The 17,046-nt window shown below is 39.2% G+C and overlaps 1 protein-coding gene across 1 annotated transcript in view; it reads left to right on the top strand.

Annotated features, from left to right (window-relative positions):
• TRPM3 (transient receptor potential cation channel subfamily M member 3) overlaps positions 1-17,046 on the top strand; it is a 536,483-nt gene that overhangs the window by 266,583 nt on the left and 252,854 nt on the right. The window contains exon 4 of the mRNA XM_019626368.1: positions 14,494-14,707. Coding sequence (XP_019481913.1) covers positions 14,494-14,707 — 214 coding nt within the window. The remainder of the gene's footprint in view (positions 1-14,493; positions 14,708-17,046) is intronic.

Here is a 17,046-nt window from a genome sequence, read left to right as displayed (position 1 = left end):
ATTCCTATATAATCACATAACATACTACGGCCCAGAAAAGTTAAGTGATTTGCCCCACATCACACAGCTAATATGTGAAATATGTATGATATTTAAGTGTAGAGGAAAAGCAAAAAGAGACAGATAGAGCTTTCCCTCTGTTCCAGAAGAGTGGACACATGTGGACATGAACATTGACAACCCTCCCCAGATCCCATGTAGCTTTGTCGAATGCAGAGCTGTCTGGTGGCAATCAGGTTAGGCAACGTCAACTCCATGACTTTCAGAGCCCACTGTAAAATGAAGATGGAGGCCCCCGCCGGGTCAGGGAAACCAATCCCCACTTCCCACGGCTGACAGTCCCAACCCACGGTGGATGGGCAACCCCCAAGGGATTGCCATCTCCACATTGGAACATGCTTGGTATCTAGTGTGAGTGAGACTTCCCACCGTGTCATTCATGGCACTGCAGCCCAAGGTGGGGACAGCCAGGTCCTTGCCCTGAAATGCTGCAGGGCACATACCTGACCCTGACCCTCTTCTCATCTGCTCCCAGGTCCCAGCCAGGGATGTAGGGTGATGGTGGAGCATAACCCTGTCACTGCCCCATGCAGAGCTGAGGAGGGAAAGCTAGTCTGGCAGGGATGCCAGAGACAGGAGCAGGCAGTGGAGACCAGGAGGTGGGGCTTGTGACCAGGGACCATGTGTGAGCTGAGGGTCCAAGCCTTCTGTGCAGGCTTCGTTGTTCTACCAGACTTCACTTATAAAACATAAATTCAAGGATAAAATTGTTAAGAATTTCAAGACAGCTGCTCTTTTTGACTGCTTCTTCCTTTTTGAGCATCTTTGGAATGTAATTTCTCCTCTAATAACGGACCCTTGAGCCATTCTCTACTGCTCGGGCCTACTTCTATTCTTTGAAATGTATTATCAAGACAAAGTGCAGAGCATTAAACTCTAAGCAAGCCCTTCGGAGCAGGGTGACTGCACTGGGGTTTAATCTTGTCTATCCTACAATAGATGGTCTTGGAACAGTCACTACGAGGAGAAACCTTTCTTTCTGAGTGTAATCATCCAAATGAGGACCAGCTTTCCATATTTAACAAGTGGGAGTTCATGCTATTCAACAGACACAGTGAGCATTTTGTCCACTTTGAATACTTGCCCTCAAATTATTCTGATTCTCCTCTCTAGACAGGAGGGTGGAGCTGTCCGCAGGTCATATGTCTTATTTTATCAGGCAAGATAATCATTTTGCACCAATCCCTGCCTTCTTTACCTCTTGCCCTCTCCAGAAACTAGCATGCAGTTTGAACAAAGGAAAAATCAGCAACCACTGTCTGTTAAAGAGTGCCCATCTTTAGATGGGAGAGGCATGGTTAATTATTTGCCAAGATTTAAGTGAAACAGGTCAGCTAACTTCATGTCTTTGGATCCCTTCTCCTGACAAGAATATTTGAAAGTTAAAATGATTGTTAACAAAGTGGTCAAAAACTCTAGAGGGCAGATTAACTTTGACCTTCATTAACTTTTTTTAATAAGGTAGAACATTAACTTTTCCCTTCAAGACAGCCTAAGAGGAAGCATTGGGCTCTTCCAAGTGTCTATGTGGTCTGGACACAGTGTGAGGCAGAATCTCTTGGAGTTTGGTAAAAGATACAGTTGGAGAAAAGAGAATCATTATTAAAATAATTTTAATAGTAATTTTATGACTAATAAAATAATTATTAACAGTAAGTTTAATTACTAAAATTATTAAAATGTGAGAACCATATCTGCTCAGGAACATTATATATTAATATCTATGTTACCACATAGGCAGTACAGCGTGATGTCACAGAACTCTGGCTGCTAGAGACACTGGGGGAATCAGACACAGTGGTTCTCCACCTGGAGGCTCATGTCCACACATCTCTCCCTAGAGAGTCCCCTTCATTGGTCTGTGATAAAACCTAGCATCCAAAGATTTTTTTAAAGTTAGCCAGGTTCTTCTACTGTTTAGCCAGGCATAAAAACTACCTAATAATCCCAAATCCCTCTACCTGTTTTATAGATGAGGCAACTGGAGCCCAGTCAAGTTAAATTATTTTTCCAGAATCACCCAATTATTTAACGACAGAGATGGGTCTCGAATCCAGGCTCCTCAGGACGCCCCATCAGTTCTGTTTCTTCTCTATCATGTGTGCCTGGTGCATCCTCTAGCAGTGTTTTGAAAGGGTACTGATTGCTATTATATTTCTAGCTTTTTCTAAGGATGCTGGCAATTTTTCATTAGCATTATAAAATCACTATTCTTTGGCAAGGTTAATTAAATGCAAAAGCTGTGTGCAGAGCAGGTTCTTTGCAAAATTACACCTTAGGTGACTAGAACCACTTTGTCCACCCTTTCCAGTACTTGGTGGTCTTCTGTTCTCAGTTTCCAGGCTTGAAAAGCCCTGGTAAAATAGCAAAGAAACCCGCTTCTCACACATTACAGAGAGAGAGAAGTTGTGACACAGGAAGGAGACATTAAAAGCTGACACTGAGTAAAGAATTCTCACTTCTTTCTCTTCTCAACACCAAGCCACATTCTACCAAATTGCATGCCAAAAAAGTCATTCTGGGATTTTGGAAAACCTGACAGTTCATTCACAGGCCTCATAAAAGTCAGAACACAGGGGCCAGATAAAAAGATACTGAGATACTAAAGCTCTGGTTTCAACATTGTCTTCCTTAGGGTGGGTTCCAGGTAACTTTTTAAACTGCCCGACATCAGACATTGGGTCCCTTCTCAAAGACTCTTCTTTATCTGAGGCTAAGGCTGTAGATTATTTAGAAAAGGAGGCAGTATTGAACTTGACTAGAATCTTATTTGCTTACTAATCATCTCTTCTAATAATGTTGAGCTGATATGTGGACAGGGTTAGTATAACCTAATTAAGGACTTGTATTTAAACTTTTCAAGTCACCCACATAGTTCTCTTCAGATTTTCTCTTGCTATTTACTCTGCTTATTAGATCAGGTCGAGCTCCTTGTTACAGTTTTCACATAATTTAGATAATTATTTTTATGCCTCCTTTTCATACTTAAAGCTCTAACTATTGAGTCTACCAGGATAAAAGCCTTATTGTCTAAGCATTGTGAGCAGAGGGTGATAGGAAGTGGGAAGACTGAGGGAGAAATACTAGGTTGGAGGGGAACGGAGGTGGTCAGCAGCATGGCATCTACAACCTTATCCTCTTAAAATGCTTTGAGGCTGAATTTTTAAAAACGTGTCTTACTTTGCGATATGCAGATTTGATCTGGGAATCATCATTGACATTGGTGTGTCAACACACACACCAAATGTGAAATGAATTGAATCCCACTTCACAAACAAAATAGCTAACCCCTAGACTACGGCTAACTAAGAAGGTTTGCATAAGTGTGGTAAAGTATTGAGGGGTTTGGTAATTGCTTCATTAATTTCCAGTTTTCATCTTGTAGCCTCTAGGCTATTGAACTGCCAGTGCCTTCGGAAGGCCTTTCTGAAACTGCAAATAAAACTAGAATTTATATTGAAACTTCTTATTCCAATCATAGACCTGTAGAGAAGAAATAACCAACCCTCCCCAAAAAACCCACCTCCCTCTAGAAAATTCCCATCTCCTTGCTCATGGAAGATTTTATGCTAAATAATTCTGGCAGAAAAATTCATAGAGTACCCCCGCCCGTGACCTGTTCATCTTCCCAGTGGAGTTTCATAATCATGTCTAAGCCTTTAGCTTTGGCTTATCAGCATCTGTCACCTGGAAGTACCTGGTATCTAACACTGAGGAATCACAAAAACAATATGGAATAAATTACAATAACATTTTCACTTCTAAAATCGTGTGGGTCATCAAAGTAATAATCTAATAGCAATGACACCTCACATATGCATTCCAAGTATTTTTTTTTCTAGGGAACTTTTACATGTATTAAACCACCATAAGTATTAAACTTTCACTGCAAAACAAAAGGCTCCATAGACATGAAACTCTGGTGTCAGCAAAATTCTCTTAGCAGTTGGGTGAGAAATACTCTCCTTTGCTACAGTTTTAGTTAAAAGTGCTCATTTAAACTGTGACTACAAACAATTCAAAAATGAAATGATGCTTGTCACATTTCTTAAAAGAAAGGAAAATAGGGGCAAATTTCTCATTACAGGCTCAGAAGAAAGGCATTAAAACTACAGTTAACATAGATTTAGCATTAGTAGTTGTTACTTAGGACAAGCACTATTTACAAATACCAACTGATTATTTCCAAAAATTCAAGCTGGCTGTGCAGTGTTTGGAGCATTGGTCATTTACCATTTCCAAGAGGGTAGCCAGATTTATTGTCCTGCAATTCTTTTACATTTTTATTTAAGAAGCTGGGCAAAGTGATGTGGGTAAAAATGTAGAGCTAAAAAGGTGACCGATTAATTATTCTGTGGAGTCAAATTGCTCCACAGAAGCTCAAGTTCAGTATGCCAAAGGAAGATTATTTATTTTTTTTTAATGAAACAGCCCCAGCCTGTTAGAAGTAATAACTGGCTGCGTCCCCACACTCCAGCCCTTGACCACCTGTGTGTCATCAAGGGAAAGGATATACTGTCTGGCTTGTGACACCCCTGAGATCTCCAAGTTTAGTGCAGAGCAAGGCCATAGCAAAGTTGAAGTCTCCCTTGATAAGTGGATATTAACATTTCTAATGATGAAGCAGTAAGAGTGGCTTTAGGAAAAAACTGCAGTGAAGTCACCTGCTAAACAAAAAGACCTTTAGCACCAGGCAGGACAAAAACTCAAGAGTTTTAGTTAGCAAAGCCCTCAGCCATTTGAACAAGAGAAAAATCCCTAGTTTTCTATTATAGTCTCACTTTAAATTTTTCTTTTATAAGTTTGTGGTTTGGAACTCAAAATACGTGTTCTTGTAAAAATTATGCTATATGCATTGGCCCCCAAGGCACCTAAGAATAGATCAAATAGGACAATTTCAAGTAGAGTGAACTTCTGTTTTATGCAGAGCATTCTTGAGATGCTATTCTGAATGTCATTAGCTCATTACAAGGCTTCCTGTCAGTCAGGGGCACTAATGATGGAAAAGGGAAAAGGCAAGATAAATCCTGGCACGGGTAACTTATTGAAGCTCAGGTTATCTCTAGAAATTAAAAACTGGGAACCTGTAAGGGCATGTGGGGGAAGGATGGGTTAGATGGCCCAGAGCACCAGTGGCATATTCTCCTTTTTGACAGGTACTATTTTATAAACACCTGCACCAGTCACTCCCCAGATAACCCAAGAGTTGAGAAACAAAATGCAACTTTGAAGGGCACACTAGTTAAAGAGCTGAAGACAAATTATTTGGATCCTTTTGTATACAGAAGTCATTTATAAGGTGAATGTTTATAACCATCATCCAATTTACAGGTATCAGTTTTTCTGCCATCCTAGACATTTTGCACAATTTAATCTTCACAGTGAGGTGGCCAGGATCGCCCCTGTTCTCAAGAAAGGGTGCTCAAATGGGCCAAATGGCTTACAGGGCCAGCATCTGCTACTAGAATGTGATGCTGCACATAATTGGGGAATCTATAAATGGAAACACATGTCACCAGATCAGAATACTGCCCAGGTGACAAAATTTAATATACACATTAGAAGGATTTTTTGTTATTTGTAAGGTGATCCCTCAGCAATTAGTAAGCTCATAAGTGGATAGTCAAATTTGCTTATCTTGACAACGAAAATAGCTCCTAATTTCAAATCACATTGACCATTTAGCAGGAATTGATTAATTGCTCTGGGCACAATCATTTATGACCTTGAAGCTGCTGATTTGGCACATGACTTAGCTGTTATATTACAAGCATCTGGAGAGCTTACTGAATAAACTGATTTTTATGGGTATAAGAATACGAGGTGTGATCAAACAATACAGTGAATGTTTAAATTAAAACAAATTTATTACAGTAAAAGATACATTGCCATTAATCCCCCTCCAAATACTCCCCCTCACTTTGAACACAATTATCCCATTGTTCTTGCCACTTTCTGAAGCAGTTCTAGAAGTCCTCTTTCATGCCTTTAGCTGCGCTATCATGGCTGCCTCAATGTCCTGAATCGATTCAAAATGTTTACTCTTCATGGTCATTTCACGGTCAAGAACACATGAGCCAGAAGTCTCACGATGCCAAAACCAGTGAATACAGTGGATGAAGACACCCTGCAATGTTTTAATTGACAGAAATTGCCATATACCAGAAGTGATGTGTGACATGGAGGCTTTACGTTGTGATCACAAAATACGGTGAATGCTACTGCCAAGTGCCATCCAGTGGAAAGGCAGGGATTTTCAATATGGGAAGCGGCATGTCCAACCTTAGTAACAGTGTGTGACAAGCTTCAACTTGTTCAGTGCAATTGGTCAGGTGTGAGCTACTGTTTCAAAGTGTGCTGTATATCATCCTCTATCATGACAACGCTCCATGTCACACATTACTTCTTGTATATGGCAATTTCTGTTAAATAAAAACATTATGGTGTGTCCTCGTTCATGTTAATCATGGAATTTGGCACCGTGCACCTTCTGGCTCTTCCCCAAAGTCAAAAGGATTCAAGACATCATGGCAGACACGACAACACAACTAAAGACACTCACGAAAGAGGACTTCCAGAACTGCTTCAGAAAGTGGAAAGAACGATGGGATAAGTGTGTTCGAAGCGAGAAGTATTTTGAGGGGGATTAATGGCAATGTGCCTTTCACTGTAATGTTTTTTTTTAATTTAAACATTCACCATATTGTTTGATCACACCTCATATTATTTAAAATTTGAAACCTTCAGGTAATCATAAAGTATCATTTTATCACTTAGTATTAATTATTCTCTTATCCCCATGTTTAATTAAAAATGTTTAACTTCCACGGTTTAAGTCTTCCTTTTTTTTTCCCCCTTTTTTTAGCTGAGCCATCCTGCCACCTGTTGGCAGCTCAGCTCAGGCCGGGAATGGAACTGGCGACCCTGTTGCTCAGAGCGTGCACTCTTGAGCAAGCTCTTAACCAATTGAATCACTCGGCTGGCCCTGAAGTCTTTTTTTTCAGTAAGGTTTAATTGAGCCTAAATGCTAGCCAAAGGACCATTCTTGGGCTTGAAATCTAAACCACCAGCAGCATGGCTAGGTAGAAAAGACAGTGTGTCCATTGTTCCAGAGATTTGCAAACATTTTCATTCATCAGGTAAGGAAGGGAGGGAGAAAGAGGTAGTCCAAAAGAATTTACATGAACTATAGGCAAAGTAGAGAAGACGAAGTAGGACCAGCTCTGAGATAGTAGAGTCGTCATAAAGAAACGCCCACTCCCATGGCTTAGATGTGGGCAGCCATCGCCTAAGCCCCTGTGTAAACAGGCGGAGGCTCCTGGAGTTAGATGATGCCTGGCTACAACATCTGCGGAAATAGCCACCGGGAAATTAATCTGAAGTTCCAATGGCAAAACAGGAATATGAGAAGTCTTTTATTAGCTGGTCAGCAAATATTAACACACCAACAGTTCCACCTCTTTCTCTCTCTTCAGCCACTCTTATTTAATCTAAGGTTCGCGGGGGGGGGGGGTTGTTTGTTTGTTTGTTTGTTTTTTAATCATCAAAACAATTTTCTTGAGTTGCTAAACAATAACACAACAAAAAATTCATTTAAATACTTCTTTTTTCTTGCTTTGTTCGCCAAGAGGAGGGCACAGAAAATCACAAATAATGGCTAACATCAAAGGACCAGGAATACCCAGTATCTGTGTTATTTATTAACTTCTGAATAATCAGTATGGGCTGTAGTTAATCATGTGTTCCTTTGTATAAGAATTAGTCTGGTCAAAAGGGATTAGGTAGCTGGAGATACCCTGGCTAACTTGTCAATGGCTGCACTTCCCTACTTATCATGGCCTGAGAATCCTTCCAGTATTTCCTCCATTTTGATTTTCCTATAAAATATTAAATGTTCTTTCTTAGCCCAATGGGAAACTCAAGCAACACCACTTAGAATCTTTGGTCTCGGGAAGCGCTGTAATCCTTGCTGCTCACGTGCTCCCTGGGAGCTAGTTACAAATGCAAAACCTCAAGCCCCACCCTAGACCGACTGAATCAGAACCTGCTTTTTTGAGGTCCTCCTGGAGAGTCTTACACATCAGTTTGAGAGGCACAGCTCAACCTAGAGTTTCCAGCGTAGCAGTAACTTGAATATTGGATTAGCGAGTAGTTAATTATTAGATAACTAGCTCTTAGGTCCCAGTCACTCACATTCCCTGGGTTCAGTGTTCTCATCTGTAAAGCAAAAGAATTGAACTAGATGATTTCTAGTTCCCATGGTTGTGCTAAGATATTTCTGAGCTCCTATTTATTCTAAGATTGTAACTACTTCATAGTCAGTACTGCAAAAAATCACAGTCAGGTCAAACATGGTCCCTTCCTTCAAAGATCTTGCGAAATGGGGAGATAAAACTGACACACGCGAGAAACACCATAATATATATGGATACAGATAGATAGATATAGATATAGATATATACCGTGTTTCCCCAAAAATAAGACCTAGCCAGAGAATAAGCCATAGCATGATTCCTCCAGGAAATGGAGGGCATGCACCCCTCACATGAGGGTTTTGTGACCTGTTTCAGGGAGAAGGGTGCCTTTTCCACAAACTCCTTCAGCTTAAAATATTCAGTATGCCAAGGTGCCATACTTTGGTTCCTAAAATCATTCTACGGCTTATTTTCCGGCTAGGTCTTATTGGGGGGGGGCAGGGGAAATATATATCTCAGACTAGGTTTTATTGAGAGTTATATTGCATCAACATGAGCTTGCACTCTCAGGAAAAGTCAATATGGGCCTTTGAAAGAGGAGAATGATTATGATTTATGTAGATGAAATGGGAGGGACTGGGTTTCCTAGGACTTTGGGAAGAGCATTAGCCTAATACAGAGAGAAGTGGGGAAACATCTCTAAATAGGCAGGGTAGGGCCATGGGAGACCATGGAAGAATGGGAGTTTATGTATGACATAACAATTTGAATTGAGAAATAATACGATCAAAAAGAAATTGGAGAAAAAAGTCTGCCTGTTGGTATCTCAGTGAGAGCACAGTTAGAGAAGAAAACATTAGGATGGTTACCATATCCAAACTGACATCCTACTAAGGAGAATTTATTCTTCAAATAGCAACTGAAGCAGTAGATGGAGAGACCTGGTTGAGAGTGCCATTTTGAGAAATGACTCATTAGGACTTGGAGACTGGTTGTAGGTGAAGAAAAAGGGAAAGTATGAAGAAAGGCATTTGTATTGTTGAGGTCAAGAGCCGGGACTCTGAAGTCAGACAGGCCTGGGGTGTGAATCCTGACATCACCACTTAAAAGCAGCTGAATTTGAGAACCTGATGGATCCGTTCAGTCTCTCATCAGTAAAATGGGTATGATGCCAACCTTCTCATTATTGGAAGGTGTCCATGAAATTATGCATATAAAGCACACGGCATATATGTGCCTGGAACATAGTAAATACACCAGGGTTTTGGTTTGGGAAATTTTTTTCTCAATACCATTAAGAAATTGAAAACTAAGAGAAATATGTGAAGAGAGTCTGTGAACACAATGTGACCTTACACAGGCCAGACCCTGAGTGCTTCCATTTATGTCTTCATCTGTAAGACAGAGAGCTGGGGACAAGTTGATCTAAAGACGAAGTCATTCATTCCCTCACTGGAGCATGTATTAGCTAAGTAACAAGCTTTCTGTGATCGCGAACAAGCTTTTTTTTAGTTCCCTAGTCAGGAAAAAGATTAAGCTGGTTCAAAAGGAATTTCAATATACTCATTGGATTCATTGGTCATTTTCCAGCAAACTGTCACATGATCAATAAATTGGTTCCTTACCGGTAAGTTGTACAGGTAACTTTAGAAGCCCCAAAATGAATTATTACTAAGTGAGGCTTATTCCTAAAAATGCATTTGGATTATGATTACCAATTAGTATGAATAATTAAACTCCATAATATATTATTTAGCTAGGTTCAGCTTGCTAAAATTATCACACAATCTCTGTAGTGATTTAGTATGAATTAAAACCTGTCTTCACATTATGTGAGTTAATAATGTATACCAACGGTTCCCAGATACTAACTATGGCTCCGAATCTCACATTAGTTACCTGACTAAAAGAAAAGGACAGGTGGGGATGCTTAGTGAGCCATCTGGAAGTTCCAAAAGCCACAACCACAACCACTTTTCTTGTTTTTCAAAGCATACTGTTCTCACGTATGCCTTCTCTAATCATTGGAACTACATCTTTACAATTCTTCAGAAATGTTAGAAACTACTATCCAGGCTTTCAAGGGGCACATAATTTTAGAAGTGTCTTTATACTTTAGATGTTTTTCTATATTTAAGAAAAGTGTAATTTATCTCACCTTAGAACAAATATGGGTCCTAAGAGAGTGATACATTAAAGTTTGTAAATGAGAGAACGGTAACTGGAAAAGCAATTTCTTACCATCTCGCACACTAAGCATTGCATTCTTGATTTATGTAGTTTGGAAGACCTGTGAGTCCCAGTTCTCTTTTATTTCACTGAATATCCCTTTCTGGAATTGGACAAAATGATGCAGATTTAATCCAGCAGAGCCACCAAATTTTAATTACTCAAATAGCATAGGTTCAGTGTACTGGCACAGAAAACATTTTATTCTTTCATCTTATGGCAGTCATTATCTAGATTGTTTTCTTATAACTAGTCACTCAGTGAGGTAATCAATGTAACAATAAAGACATAATAAATAACCTTTTAGTTAATAAACACTTGTGTTTGCTTCCTCTGCTGTAGTATCCTCTCTCCAGCCCCAAGCCTCCTTGCATTGTTGTTGAAAATTTCTGTTGATACATAGCTGAACATTTTTGCACGCAGCATGAGAGTTTGTGCATAAAATATGCCATTTTTCATATTGTAAACTCCAGTTAAATTCTATTGATATGATGTACTTAGCTAAAATTGTCAACCTTTATTCTTTCTATTGTGGGATTAATTTTTGCTAGGTAGATCAAATCAGTATGGAACCAGATTATTAGGTTCCGGCACTTCTTGGATTTCTGTGTATGTGTACAGTAAACTTTAACTCTTTGGTATTTCTTGATGATATAGTTTATTTTATCAAGCAAATTTCATGTTTTGTGTGCTTTTGCCTCACATTTCAGCTAAACATAGTTAAAATGTACTTTAACAAAAGAGTTAACATATAATTTTTGAAGTTTTTCCCAACAATGGGTCTCCCAGATCCAAAAATATTGCAATAAATTGTTATCTCCTGGTTAACCTCATTTATTTATACATCCAAAAGCATACGAGTATGTTTGTGTGATTACATGCATGTCTATTCTTTTTGTGGTTATCTTCAACATTAATATTTAACAAATTCCAAAGTTAATCAACACCTTTCTCTTCTCTCCCACACAACATATAGACTTTAAATGCTTTAACTCTGATTACCACCACCCGACTTATATGCTATATTATCTAGTGCTTTGGTTTTATCCTTTTCTACCGTAAATTAGACATCATTATCATTTTGTATTTTACAAGCAATACTTTTTTAGATTCACCAAAAATTTGCTAATATCTTTGTTTGCCATTCTTCCTTGTGTCCCAGATCATCCGTTTGGGATCATGTAAATTCTGCCTGCTATATATATTTTTAAGCTTCCTTCAGTGAAGTCTGTTAGAAGTAAATGCTCAGATTTGGTAGTCTGAAAATATCTATAATTAGCTACCATTTTGGAAAGATATTTTAGCTAAATATAGAACTTTACACTGACAGATAATTTCTCTTGGCCCATTGGAGACGCTAGCTTCTGGCATCCATTGTTGCTGTTCAGAAATAGGCCTTACGTCTGCTGACCATTTCTTTGTATGCGATCTGTCTTTTTCTAGCTGCTTTTGAAGGTTCCTGACCACCTCCTTTTGGTGTACTTGAGGAGGTGTCTGTGGGTGGGGTATCTTTTTCTTTATCCTGCTTGGAATTCATTGAGCTTCCCAGATCTGAGAATTGGTATCTTTCGAAAATTCTGAGACATTCCCAGCCAATATCTCTTTAAGTATTACCTCTTCATTATCTCTTTTATTTCTATCTAGAATTCAGATTATCTCCCCCAAGGTGCTCAGATTTTCTTCTGTGTTTTCAATTCCTTTGTCTTTCTAGGCTGCACCTGGTTTATTTCTCTGGATTTATCATTAGCATGTCTGATTTGTAGTTTTACTTACCCATTGTATTTTTCATTTAAATTATTATATTTTAATTTCTATAAATTCTGTTTTTGATTATTTTTCAAATACATATGGTCATTTCTTATTATCTCTTGCTCCTTACTCACGTGTTCTCATTTTTTTTTAACATTACACACAGCCGTTTTATATTCTGTGTCCAATCATTTCAGTATCATCGTGGATTTTATTCTACTATCTGTTGTTTCTTTTTCTTCTCATTCATGGTGCTTTGTTTTCTTGTGTAATTTATGATTTTATGTTTTTACTATGAAACATTTATTTTGCCGTGGAAAGAAATTAAGACCTGGATTGAGGACACATTCCTCCACAGAGGATATTCGTTTGCCTCTGCCAGTTATCTGCAGCCATTAACCCACCAGAACCATTGTACATTAAATACTCTGTTTGATGTTTCTCAAACCATGCTAATAGTGTCAATATGGACCAAGACCTGTGTGAGGGTCTGTTTTTGTTTATAACTAATCAGAGTTGGATTTTCTTTTTTTTTTTTCTTATCCACTGAGAACCAAGGTTGAGCAGGCTGGTTTCCTTGCTCTCTTCTTGGGTACAGCAGATTTATTTATTTTTATCTTCTTTCCACTTGAGCATAGAACCCTTTGAAGTATACTTGCTTTATGTGGCGCCCCCCGTTAGACTCGCCCATACTACATAAAGTCACTAAAGCATATATTCAAGGACTTCCAGGGCTTAAGAGAAACTCTCAGAGCGTTATCTCCCTATCTCCTGAGGATCAAGCTTCAACTTTGTGTAGAAATTTAAATATTTTCTCATTTCATGCAGCCTCAGCAATGCATGACAAAAGGCTTTCGAATATATTTGCTCAATATTTCAGTTGTTTCCAGCTAGAGATGGAAGTCTTTACACAATTAAACTAAGACCTAAATGAGTATCTATATATATGGTTATCATTTATATGTATTTATGGCATTTCATTTATATATACTTATAACTTTATTTCCAGTTGTATCTGGTAGCACCTTGATATCTGCTATACACTTTAATTTTTTTTTCAACTGTACTGCAAGAATAATTGAAATGCTTTTTGTCCCTTGCCTTCTTTAAAAGATAAAAAATAACATTTGGTATGCAGTTATTATAGATTTAAATAAATATAATCAGCTGTTACCTCATTTTAAAATCCTCTTTATATTATGCAGAACTGTAGAATTTTTCAAAACCTCAAAGTAATAGGATCACAGAAACAATAATAACCAGGTCCAGTTGCTATAAAGGGATTACTTATATGGAAAAATGTTAGAAACCTTTGAACTGTTGCACAAATGTTAAAGTTAGTAAACTATACACACAGTTTCCTTTGAGCAAAGAACTCATTGTGCAAAAAGTTGTGCTTGTGCTACATTTTAGAAAAATAAAATAATTTGAAAGTTTGTAGTAATTCACAATTTCAAGAGAACTTTAAAAAATGGTGACTCCGGGCCGGCCGAGTGGCGCGATGGTTAAGAACTCGCTTGGGATGCCAGAGGGCCCCGGTTCGGATCCCACATATGAGGGCCAGTGACACTGCCCTCTACAGCTAAGATGCTGAACAACAGCTCAACCTGGAGCTGGGCTGCCGTGAGTCGCCGGCGACGGCGTGGGCTGCAGTCCCTGTGGCAGTGGATTGCCATGGGCTACCGTGTGTGGCCAGCAGCCAGCGTGAGCGGCCAGCAGCCGCAGTGAGCGGCCGTCCAGAAGCCGGAGACTGATCTGCCTCGCCAGAGAAGAGCGCAATGATGGTGCCAACTTGGGCCAGTGAAGCAACATCCTCCACAACTAGATTGAAGAACAAAACGACAGCAACTTGTCTGTTCCCCTTTCCCCAATTCCCCAGCACTGTTCCCATCCCCCCAATTCCCCAATAAAAATCTTTAAAAAAAAAAATGGTGACTCCCCTTGTCTAATGAAGGCTCTTTGGGTCAAGCTGATGATTTGCCCCTTTTTAAAAAATATGAGTTCACGGCTGAGTGGCTCAGTTGGTTAAGAGCTCGCTCAAGAGTTTGAGCTCTGAGCAACAGCAGTTCGAGTCAGCCCGAGCTGAGCAGCCGTGAGCTGCCAACAAGTGGCGGGATGGCTCAGCTAAAAAAAAAAATATATATGAGTTCATATGAGACATTTTCTACAAGTAACAACACATCTCATTGCAATCACTACAGATAAGCAGCCCCAGCCATCCCTGCCCTGTCTCGCTAACTGATGGCTGTTTTTCTTCCAGTACGTGCGAGTATCTTTTGATACAAAACCTGATCTCCTCCTACACCTGATGACCAAGGAATGGCAGTTGGAGCTTCCCAAACTTCTGATCTCTGTCCATGGGGGCCTGCAGAACTTTGAACTCCAGCCAAAACTCAAGCAAGTCTTTGGGAAAGGACTTATCAAAGCAGCCATGACAACCGGAGCATGGATATTCACTGGAGGGGTTAACACAGGTAATTGGACGTGGGACAGAGAAAGGCACGGGAACATGGTGGCTAAGATAAGTTTCTTCTCAGGTTAAATATATATGTATTCCCCCCCACCTTCTCCTACCCGTGTGTGTCTATACTCACCAGGTATCTCTCTTCTCACTAATTTTCTCTCCCTCCTTTACCTAAATAGTAACTACTGTTATTTCTCAACCAAGAAGAATTACTTACATGTAAGAAATAGGTTGGGATATTTAATACTTGACTATATTAGAATTTTTAAATGTGACTAATGGAGTTTCATAGGATATTTTCAATACCTCAAGTTGCCAAATCAGCATCTAGTAACTCTTTAAGGAATAACTTTTGCTCTAAATTAGAAGCTTTGCCAATATTCTTTAAGTGAGTTTAAGTTTAATACAAATAACTTTAATTTTTGTAAAGCATCCTTTCCATCTGGGACATCAATTGTGACATCAAAGCCTAGAGTATTATTTGCCTATTATTTCAAATATTTTATTAAATCTACTCTGCACCAATTGGAGACACACCCCACTCTGAATTCCAAACAGCCTTTTCTACATGCCAAATAAGTTTCTATATTACGATACAGACAGGCTGTGAAATCCGTTTTTACAAACCCACCCATCAAGTGTGTACCTGCAGAAGTAATGTGCAACAGACAACAGAATGGATGCCTATAAATTGTTTTGACCTATTTCCCTAGTCTGGGTCTGAGGTGCCAACTAGAAGTGCACAAGTAACGCTGCACTGAGTTAATCCATACTTGTTACAAGGTCAAAGTCTGCACATGTAGACACTTGGAGTTAGTGGGACATCCTGAACATATTCCTGAATCAATGGGTTTTAAATGAAATGTTATCTCCATGTTGTCTATTCTTTTCTTTGTAGTTTGGATGGTGTTTGAGCAAGGCCTGCACTCAGAATTCTCCTCAATATCTAGATTTAGTGAACTTTCAGCATGCAACTCCAGAGGCCCATTTCAGCAGTGAGCTCTGTAAATGGTCCATGCTCATCACTGTGATGTAAAATTCTGACTTAGTCTGTAAACTGACATGACCTTAGAATGACCTGCTCGGTCAGCTCTTTACTGTTTATTTTGTAGTAATGAAACATCTACACGGCAATTTTCTTTCAATGGCTGTTCAAGCTTTAGGCTCCAGCTTTCACTTTTAGCTTAGCAGGGGTTGATTATTCGCCTATGGTTAGTCAGTCTTTTGCTTTCCTGACACAACCGGCACCTCCTAAAGAGACCAACTCAAAATTTCTAAAGGTTCCAAAGAAATTCTTACCCATCTCCTGTTTCTAAGTACTCGGAACATTACTTACGGTTTTTCTTCTTTTATGAAATGCATCTAAAAACAAAAGAACTTACAGCATAAATACTGCAAACCAAACAGTTCCTCTCTGTTTCATTCCTGGCTTAGCGTTCAATGCAGTACCCAAAGTGAGGTTCTAAATGTGGCACACTCAGGTTAGGTAAGAGGTGACGAAAGACGGAAGTGTGGCAGATGGAAGGGCATAACATGAAGTTAAACATTTTGTCCAGGACTAGCCCTGAAAGGAATTTTGTATATAAATGAGAAAAAAATGACCATTAATATTCACAGCATTACTTCTTGTATTTTTTTTTTTAGCTGAGCCATCCTGCCACCTGTTGGCAGCTCAGAGGCTGCTCAGCTCAGGCCGGGAATCGAACCGCTGTTGCTCAGAGCTCAAACTCTTGAGTGAGCTCTTAACCAACTGAGCCACTCGGCCGGCCCCTGTATTTTTTTTTTTAACTATTTCTGTCACTTAGAAGATCCGTAGATAAGCTAGGAAATGAAATTGGTATTCTCTTCAACATTCCCAGGGTAGCTCAACATAGATTTAGTGGCTATTTACACTATTTTGTTATTTGATTTTTTTTAAAGGAGGTTCTCTCCATTTGATCTTATAAATATCTCACAAGTGAGTTGTTTACACATTTGTGTCCTGTCCTGCGATTAAACTGTGTGGTGTCTTTGCGTGTTTAGTTAGTTCAGTACACAGTTTCTGAGCCCTTACTCTGTGTTAGCCCCTGAAACACAGGAAGGTGAGTAAGACACTGACCCCCCAACCTTCCCCTTAATGTGTTTTACTATTGGGGGAGACATCTTCACGGGCGCTTATGATTCATAGTGGAATATGTTAGGTGACATATTGAGCTATTCAAAATATGCAAACTGCAATCCTGTTCAACCTTGAAAGAAATAAAACCCAATTCAGATTTCATATAGGAGATGGCACTAAGTGTGAATGTTTCCTTGAGGAATGGGTGGAATTTTGATAAGTGGAAACATCTTTTCTTAGAGAATATATTT

The sequence above is a fragment of the Hipposideros armiger genome, unplaced genomic scaffold (genome assembly GCF_001890085.2).
Source record: "Hipposideros armiger isolate ML-2016 unplaced genomic scaffold, ASM189008v1 scaffold_668, whole genome shotgun sequence".
Taxonomy (NCBI): domain Eukaryota; kingdom Metazoa; phylum Chordata; class Mammalia; order Chiroptera; family Hipposideridae; genus Hipposideros; species Hipposideros armiger.
The sequence above is the reverse complement of the archived record's forward strand: the minus strand, read 5'-3'. Positions and strand labels throughout refer to the sequence as shown.